At 34.1% G+C, this 10,327-nt stretch overlaps 1 protein-coding gene across 1 annotated transcript; it reads right to left on the reverse strand.

The window, feature by feature from the left end:
• Positions 1–2,254: 2,254 nt before the first annotated feature.
• CLUP02_14506 (uncharacterized protein) lies at positions 2,255–2,476 on the reverse strand (the record flags this gene model as incomplete). The annotated part of the gene is made up of 1 exon (XM_049293434.1): positions 2,255–2,476. A coding segment is annotated over one exon (222 nt), but the record flags the coding sequence as incomplete, so codon positions are not given.
• Positions 2,477–10,327: the final 7,851 nt, after the last annotated feature.

Below are 10,327 nucleotides of genomic sequence, written 5' to 3' on the forward strand. Positions count from 1 at the left end.
TAACGTTTCGTTTAGTTAGATTTATAGCCTATACTACCCTAGCGTAGTTAAAAGTTACCTCGGGCTAATAAATATTTATAATATATACCCCTTATACGAGCTTAGCCTTATACCGCTTCTTAACGTTAGTTACGTTTAGATTAATAAGGTTAATCTTCTCGCCCTACCCCTTTTATAAAAAAACGACGGTTTTCTTTTTAATTATAAGAATCCCGCCGTTAAATACTAAGGGGGTATTTATTATAAGGACCTCTTTTAGCTTCGCTACGAAGCCTGCCTTTTAGAGCTCCTTATCCTCCTTTTTTATAAAATTAATATTAAATAGGCCTAATATATCGTCGGTCTATATTCTAACTATCTTAAATTAATCGCCTTCGTACTTAGAGACTAATAAGCACGGGTCGTATATAGAGGTAACTATTAATAGTTAATTAATATAAAAATCGTAGTAAGTAGCCTACTAATAAGTACCCGATTCTGCGAGCCTATATAGTGGCTTAAGCACTTTAATAATCGTGCCTTTTAGGTACTTACTAGCCATTTCCTTTAGTAAATAGGCTAGGATTTTGCTTATAAGCCCTATAGCTAATTAGGTATAGGCCTAGGTAATATTACGGCTCTAAATCTCGTATCCCTTCTTCTATAGCGATGCTATTAGTACTATTATTAATCGTTAGCTATAGCGCTAGATAGTGGGCGATTATATAAGCAGCGTTGCCTTCTCGACGTTACTATACCCCTAAATTACGTATTTAGACTTCTCGTATAGCTAGGGTGTTCCTTTTCCTTTAATTTTACGAACTATTCGTAATTTAAATATACGGAGGTTTATATACTTCTTTAAGTCGTAAAGGATAAACCGATAGACCCCTCGATTATAAAGAGTATTTATTTCGATAAGATCTGATCCCTTATACGGCTTTTTAGTAGTTATGATTATGCCTTTTTTATATAGTTTAACCGCTAGCTCGAAATTGGCTTTCTCTTTTGCTATATAAAAAGTATTAATTACCTCGTTATTAATAATAAATTGCTACGTTAGGGCTTACCGTCGTATTCTTTCGTAACGTCTTATTAGTAGTATTAGTACCTTTTTAGTAATTTCCTCTTCCTCGTCGTTTATTAGTACTATTATAACGATTTCGTCGAGGATAATTTCCTATGCCTCTGCTGCGGGTTATATAGTTTCCCTTAGCTCTTCTTTTTATAAGTTAGAAATTACCTCGTTAGGATTTATATAGTACGGTCTAACTACCGTAATTAATATTTTAAGTAGCTAGTTGCGATCTCTTATAATTATATAAGAGCGCTCGTTAATAGAAATTAACTTATATAGCCTAGCTTATTATTAGGTAATTTCGTACTATACTCGTATATCTGAATTTAGTAGTATATTTAAATTACCCCTTATATTGGGCCTATTGCGTATAGTAATTACCTCGTTAACTTGCCTTTTTATACTTACTTTGCGCAGTACCCGCATTACTTTTTTAATTACTTAGGCTCGTTAGCTTATATTTAGCGACGGTAGCGAGGCTAAGGTCGTTCTTAAATATACTCTAAATACTAATAGCGTTAGTATAAGCCCGTTAGGCCCTATAGTATCGTTATAGTATTTAAATACTATTTAGAGGCATTCGTCGTTAGTAAAATCGGGATTTTCCTTTTTAATAATTCTAAACGTCCTTTTTATTTATTAGTGTGCCCTTTTTACTTTTTTAATACTATAGTACGCTTTAATAGGTACGACTTTTAGCTATATACTATAGGCCGTTATATTTTCTCTAAATTCTACTAACTTAAAACTAGTATTAGCGTCGGTTCTAATACCGTCTAGCGGTCCCTAGTATATGTCGATCTAGCTTTTTCGCAGGGCTGCCCATACTATTTTTGCTTATAGATCCCGGAGGAATTGCCCTATTTAAAAGGATATAGCTACGTTAATTATATATAGGACTGGCTGACTATTTAGGTAGAAGATATCGACGACGATTTCCTAGTTAAAGTTAAGCTTATTACGCAATTTAAACTTAAATCTACGTAGGCTCTGCGTATTTATTTAGTATTAGTAGTATACTTTCGTTAACTACTCTAGCGCCCCTATTTTGATATTATTATTACTTAATTACTTCAAAAGGTTATATAGCCTCGTAACTAACGGGTACCTAAATCTTCGGTATAGTTGTCTAAGCTCATTTTCCGTTAAGTAATTAATTAACTTCGTATTATTAGTAAGCTTTATAAATACATACCCCTATCGTCGTTTAACTATCTCGAAGTGCTTATTGTTAGAGATTCTGTTCTTCGTATTATTAAATAAAATACCTAGTCGATCTATGTCTTTTAGACATAAGAGAAATGGGGTATTAATAGGTAAAATATAGAAAGTTATCGTTCCGAAGTACGTCTCTACTTCTACCGTACCTAGGGCGACGATTTCCTTACCTAGGCCGAAGCTAATCCTTATAATACCCGCCGTTAATATATTAAGTATTACTAGCGCGATCTTCTATAGCGCCTAGAATTGCCCTTTTCCTCTTATTAACTATTATAATACCCTAGTATCTAGGATAATCCTATGGAAATTGTCTAGGCCGTACCTTTTGCTTATATAGAATGCCTATATAAGCTTAGTATTCGAGTGATCTAGGTAGTATAAAAAAGGACCCTTCTAGCTACCCCTAGATTTGCTTAGTATCTTATTCCTTTTCTTTAGATATTAAGAGAGATAGCGTCTTCTCCTTAAGCGTTAAGAGAATAAACCTCGTCCTTATTAAATTTGCCTTTTTAGCTACCTCCGTATTTATTATTTAAGGGACCTTCCCTTACTATCCGTAAATAAAAGCCTACTTATTAAGAGCTTCTGCTACCCTCTATTCGTTTAGCTTCGTATATCCTCTAGAGGCTAACGGGGTAAAAAAAGAGTAGTTAATATTATTAATTTCGTTATAATCTAATTCGTTAGTATAGGGGGTAAGATCTTCCTTATCTTCCGAATCTCCTATAGGGGGCGGATACTTTAGGCTACTACTTTAGCTACCGTCGCTAGGTTCTATACCCCCGGATCTACCCTTATATATAACGAGGAATTAGTTAAATTAACGAGGGCTAGTTTTGCTATTTACTACCCTCGACTTTTTATACTATTTATACGATTTAGCACGCTCTTCTTTAGAGTAGTTACTTAACTAATATCTATCTTTTTTATAAATATAATATTACTTCTTTTATTACCTTACTCGCGAGTTAAATCTTAGCCTATTTAACGAATCTAGGCCTCCTTGCTAGCGATTACCGTACTTAGCCTCTTTTTTTTTCTTATTATACGTTCGATCGACTTAATGTTATTAATAAGGGCCGTCGTATGCCTAGAGGTAGGTTTAGCGCGGCATTCTTACCTTAATATTAAAACTAGATTTTAGCCTCGAGCAGAGCGTCTCGTAGTCTTCGGGTACTTAGTATAGGGTTATTTTTATTTTTAATATACGCTAGACTATGGTATAGAGATATCCGACTTTCTGCTCGTTAGTTTTCTTATTTAGCTAGGTTTTCGCTAGCTTATTAATTCGATCGATAAGCTCTTCGAGGATCTCTACTTACGATTTACCCTCTATTATCTTAGCTATAGATATAAAAAAAATCGCTCGTAGCTTAGATAGGAGCTCTAGGTTCCTATCGTAAGTTTTAAAGCGGCTTCGGATTGCGTTAATAATACTAAGAAAGTCGTTTCGATCGAGATTACGTACCGCTTCGTAGTAATAATTAGAGGCTTTACCTACGAGTACGATATTAATTACTAAATAGTATTAGTATTCCTTAATCCCGACTTTTTCGTAATAATCGTAAAACATTATTAGGGTTTCTTATAAGACCTTATACTTCCCCCTAGAGTATAATTTCTCTTTTGGGAAGATCTTTTTAAGGTCTGTGAATTGCCTCGTATTTATTATTATATTTTTGGTATTTATATACGATCCCTGCGTAGCTGCGTATTATTAATAACTTCGGGTCGTTTGCCTCCTTTTTTATTAGCCGATTAGTACCGAATTTTATATTAGTAGCGGCGACGAGCTATAGATCGAAATAGGCAGAATCGTTAATTATCGTATTTCTAGTACTATATTTTGTCTTTATATATCCTTTTATAACGATAGATTGCCGTTAGTAATTATAAAAAGGAAATTTGCGTCGTTTACCTTTTTTTTAAATTCGTTAAAGTAATTATATACCCTATTGACTTATACTTAGTTCTATAGTACGAATTCCTTCTCTATAATCGTTGTTATTAGGATTGCGTACGGCTCTCGTAACTATAACTACGCTAATAATACCCCTCGCCCGTAAAGGAATCTATTAACTACTTTCGTAATTCCTAGGCTCGCGCTCGCGAACTATTCGTTTAGCTAGTAATTAAGGTTATTTACGATCTCGTAGAATAGGGGTTACTCCTATAGCCCCTTTTTTTTATAGACCTTAGTTAAATAGATTAATATTACGTTAATTTGCTTACCGTTAGGTTAATCTGCGATTTTATATATCTACGTCCCTTAATAGTCCGGGTTAATATTTACTTACTTATAAGGGATGGGGATTCTATTTAGGATCGGGTTTCGCTCTCTCTTTTTTTACCCTAACTTGCTAAGGGTCGTGCCCTAGCTTATACCCGTATTAGTAGTTACTAACGTATTTAACCTTAACGGGGATATATCTAATCCGCGCGCTAGCCGTAGCAAATCCGTACTTTCGCTACTTAACGAATTTATTAGGGTTTAAGAGATTCCCGCTTCTTCTCGCTATCTCGCTATTACTCTCGTTTTTACCCTCTTTAATAATTATTACTACCTTTCTAAATCGCTAGCTATTGTACTTATTAAGATCCTCCTTTTTATTTAGTATAAAAGGGTAGGTTTTAGTAGTTCTTTTTTTTAATAGTAGCGGTAGACGTTTATATTACTATAGGACGATATAGTAATTAGTCTTAGGATCTTTACTAGTTACTAATTTCCGCTTTTTTATATATTTCTAGCTTCCTAAGCCTCGTGCTCTCCGTAATCTTTAAATCCCCTCCTCTCTTATTAAACCGTCCCTTATATTATATTCTTAAGTAATACTCGGGGAGTAGTTAAAGGAGCTATAGGGAGGTTATTTAGATCGCGGGCTTAAGGTCGTACTTATAAGATCCTAGTAATAATAAACTTTTTTTATATACTATAGATCTCTTAGCTTAATAACTCCTATACGCTTCTTACTACGCTAACTAAGAATATTTATATTTAGAGATCCCTTTTCTTAATCGCGCGGTGCTCTTTTATATTATACTATCGAGCTCGCCCATCGCGCTAATTAACTAGGTAGGTAGTCGCCGCGTAGGTATTTCCTTTTACTAATTTAACTAGTTAATTTCTAATTGCGGGCCGGCCGCGGAAAAGTTATTTAGTAAAAAGGCTACTTAAAGTAATAGTAAAAAACTAGTTGCTTAAGTAGTTCCGTTAATTAACGTAGTTTAATATAGTAAACGTTAACCTCTCGTAGGTAGTAAAGGGCTACGATTACTTAATTCCGTACGGTATTCGAAAATCGCCCCCTTTTTCGTTTACTTCTATAAGGTTAATTAGTACAAATCTCTTATTCTATACGGTATTAAAAGGTCGTCTCTTTTGCGTAGCGAGATGCCTTACCAATCTATAATAATAAAATTTAACCACTAATTAGTATTAATATCCCTATTACAAGGTAGTTAGTTCGAACCGTAGTTAACGAAGAGATTAATTAAACTATATAAATATTTACGTAGTAAGTATAAAAGGGAGGTTCTAACCGCAGGTTAGGCTAGCTACGATAATCGTAAATAGGGCCCCTAATTAGCCCCTACGCAGTCGGCTATACGCCGCGGTCGAATTAGACTTCTAATCCGATAATTATAAACAGTATATAGCTACGATAATAAAGTAATAATTAGTAATAACGTTAGCATAGTAATATTTTATAGCCATAGTAGCGTAGTAATATTAAATAGTAATAGTAGCATAGTAATATTTAATAGCTACGGTGGCGTAATAATATAAAATAGCTACGGTACTAAAGTAATATATAATAGCTACGGCATTATAGTAATTTTTATAATCTCTTATTATCTTAAAAGCACGCCTTACTCCTTATCAAAAAGTATACTTAATTCCCTTAGTTTCTTAAAACCTAAACACTATTAGCTCTATTTAATCTTATATTAATCCTATTAGATCGCCTCGTCCTAGTAAAGAGTCTCGTTAGTACTAGCTTTTTTAAAGATAAAGGTAGCTAAGTATTCTTATAATAGATTAGTATATTATTAAATAACCTAATAAGAGTACTATATACTAACCTTATTATTATTATACTAAATACGGCTAACGTCCGAGTAATTAATATTACCTATAACTTACTAGTTAGGTAAGTTAATAAGTTATCCCTCGAGGTAGTGCGCATTTTCTAGTACTTTAACCTAAACGCTACTATCTACTCCGTCTCCGTTAGCTCCGTCGGCTCTAGGAAGGCCTCGATCGTTAACTTCCTAGGCTTAGGCAAGGAGGTACTTAATACTACCCTTAGGAATATAGATTATAGTAAGTACTAAGCCCTATCTATACCCAGGGGGCGGTTCGAAGCGGCGGTCGATATTTCGGGCTCTAATATAAGCACGTTAAAGAGCGTTAATAAAGAGTTCGGCCGGGTAGAAGTTAGATAGTAGGTCGGCTAACTCTAGCCCTATATAGAGGCCTTTAGTATTTTATAAGTAAACTAGTATTATTATCTAAGGAGGTATTAGTAATAAAAATAGGAGAATATTACTATAACATACTAAGTAAGAAGGAGATTTAAAAGTTAATAGAGGCGAAGTTAATAGAGAGAAGTTAATAAATAGAAGTTAATAAAAAGAAGTTAATCGAGAGAAGTTAATTAAGATAAGTTAATAGAGAGAATTCGATTGAGAGAAAGTTACTTAAGAAAGAGTTAATCGAGAGAAGGTTTAAAGTAACGGTTATAAATAGAAGTAAAAGAACATGCCGGAATGTCTCTATTTTTAAAGTAGGGCTTACGACCCTAGGCCCGGGTACCGATATGAATAGAAAATAAAAAACCTAAAATATGAGGGAAAAGAACTCTCGTATATATAGGTAATGAAAGTACTAGGATAGTAGGCTAGTTTAAATTATATAATGTGTTTTATTAAAAGAAAACTAAGTTCTTTAGATACTATTATCTTAATTTAATTTATATTAGTCTTAATTAGCGAGTAAAAGGTTAGCTTAGGTAAATGGCTTAGGTAACTAGCGCTATAATTTTTTTACTTACTATTAGCGAGTAAAAGGTAAGCTTATGCAGTTAATATTTAAAATTTATAAACTCAAATACCTCTTTTAGCCTAACTCTTTAGCTATTAATTAACAGACAGCGTTTTCTTATTAAATAACTAGATACTACGACGTTTTTTAAAACGACATAGCTATAATTATTAGAATATTAACGGAGCTTTTGCTTTGTTACTACGTTAGGTATAGACCCTAAGTATTTATATAGGCTACTTCTTAGACCCTTACTTCCTAAATAGCTTATCGAAACGCTAACCCTACCTTCTTTATAGAGCGAAAACGGGTTTAAGCTATATAAACCCTTTCTAACTACTTTAAACCTAGGCTTACTTCTTTACCGACTTCTAAGGGCTAGGACGCTTCTAATTATCTATAGCTATATAGAAATATTAGTTTTCTTATCTAAAGTGCGCAGTCTTTCGTTACGTAGCTAAAGATATACTAGGGGCCTTGTACTTAAAACTAAAACTTATTAGGGAGTATATAACGCAGAACGAGGCGTTAGCTATGCTCGGTCCGGAACCCTTATACTAGTTAATAATAGGACGCGCCTAACTAAGAAGTAGCTATCCGGGGTCGGCGTTAGCTATATAGAACTCGGCGGTATTAGAAATATATAAGTCCTCGTTAAGAAAGTCGAACGTAGCGTAAAGAGCTAGTATAATTAAGAGTTAGTAAACGTATAGCTTCTTTTATTAGTAATCGGCTAGAGAGGACTCGGGACTAAAGGACTTACTTTTCTAAATAAGCGACGCGGCTATATACTTATTATAGCCCTCGGCCGCTATCTTACAAAAGATTTTATAAAAAGCAGCCTAGTTTTATTATAAATATTATAATAAGATAGGTAAAGAAGAATAATATACGTACGTACTTCCTAATCGGATTTTAAAAACTTCGGCTTAATAGCTTTTTATATTTTTTAGGGGGATATATTAATAACGGCGTCGTTACTAGCCTTCTTTACGCTAAGCGCACTCTATTTAGTAAAGTCTATCTTAGCTCTATAACAACTTAATAAAGAATAGCGAGGGGAGAATATAAAAGCTAAAAACTATTATATATATAAAGGGTTAAAATATATAGTAGCGAGAAAGAGACCGAGATTAGTAGTATTTATAAAAAGGTATCTTACGAAATACTAAAGCGCGTAGATAGTAAGTAATAAAGCCGAGGCCGCACGCGTTCTTCTATTATTAAAAGGACGCATATAATATAGCTCCCTTAGGTATTAAGTAGCTACGGTAGTCTAGTAATATTTAGAGCAAAAGTCTTACCTCTAGGCTATATAGTTACTTACTATATAAAAGCCGTACGTAAATAACCCGGCTAAGTACCGTATAATAACGGCGGCGAAGAATACGCATATCTTATTATAATCCTCGAGTTAGCTCTAAGTAATTAACCTTATCGTATTCGAAGTTAAAGAATCCTATATACCTACTTACTATTTTATATAACCGACTTTATAAATACCGTTTTCTCGCCCTTAAGGCACCCATTCTTAAAAAGTTAATTAGATCTTACTTACTACGGTATATCCTTTTAAAAGCTATGCTCTAAATAGCCCGCATACGGCTTACGTACTCTTATAGAGGAGTCGGAGCGGTTATTAGTCTCCCTAGATCTAACGTACCCTATAATTTTAATAATAAAGCTTGTTTTTAGCTCCTAGGTCTCTTAGAGTTTAGGAATAGGGATGTCGAGCACTAGGCCGCTAGTAAAGGCTTTGATAATCGACGTATTAAGCTCCTTAGAAAGCTTACGGAGTAGGCCCTCGTTATACTTAAGAACAGTCTTTAGTACTTATTCTAAAGCGGATAGGTATCTAAGAATAGTTATATAACTAGTCGAGAGTTAGCTATTATATAAGCACTACTTAGGGACTAGGAGGATAAGTTAATATAAGCGTACCCGTTATTATTTACTAAAAAAAATATAATACCGCCGCGGCCCAAGACGGAGGTAATAATCTATAATAGCTTCGCTACTTTAATAATTTTATAAATAAAATCGGGGGGCAGGGCTAAGTAGGCCTCTAGGATCTTTAAAGCCACGGCCTTACTATCCTAGCCCGGGCGGCGAGGGCCGCCGTTTAGTACTTTAAAAATATTAAAGAGAATTAACTTAAATAGAGACTTCTTATCTAAGTCTAAGAGGGAGAGGAGTCGTTAATAGCTATTATAAACCTCGATCCTTATTATATTTAGCCTTATAACCGCGGCGCCTCTATAGTTAGCGTATTATTAAATAGTAATAATACCCCTAATAAGATCCCGTAATACCTTAAGATAGCGGTTATTTTAGATATGCTCAGAACCAGAAGAAATAATATCTAAGTCTCTAGTACCGTAAATTAAGAATATTAGGTTCTGCTTTAGGGAGAGGAAGAAGGTCCCGAATATAATATTAGCGAGCTTAGTAGTTTTATCCGTAAGACTAACTATAACTTACTAACGGTTCTAAATTATATAAATACTCGTTTCCTAAAGCTTTATAACGAGCGATGCGGCTATACTTACTAAAACCTCTCTATCTAGCTTCGGTAACACGTCGACGGGGATATAAAAGTCGGTTTTTATAATAATAAAGACGATAAGTAGTTCGATATTCCTAGAGCTTCCTACGATGTCGTCTTCGTTAACTTCTATAAGCGCGTTTACTAAGACTCCGAAGCGCTCGTTTAGATTACGGTAATAAAAAAAGATAGCGTAGTAAACGCTATATAAAACCTCGCCTATTTAAATAGGGTTAAGGTTATACTCTTTTTAAGTCTAGACTATACTAACTATGACTTATATAGGGACGTTAGGGATCTATAAAAAGACGTAGCTAGCTCCTAAGAAAAGTAGGGACTTACTAAGTTAATCGCATCGTTTATAATAGGGTCGTATAACCGTAATAAGATCTCGAAATCCGGAACCTAATAATTAGCGGGGTTCTACTCTATCTTCTTAGTTAATAAAAGCAATATTACT

The sequence above is a fragment of the Colletotrichum lupini genome, chromosome 8 (genome assembly GCF_023278565.1).
Source record: "Colletotrichum lupini chromosome 8, complete sequence".
NCBI classification, from domain to species: Eukaryota; Fungi; Ascomycota; class Sordariomycetes; order Glomerellales; family Glomerellaceae; genus Colletotrichum; species Colletotrichum lupini.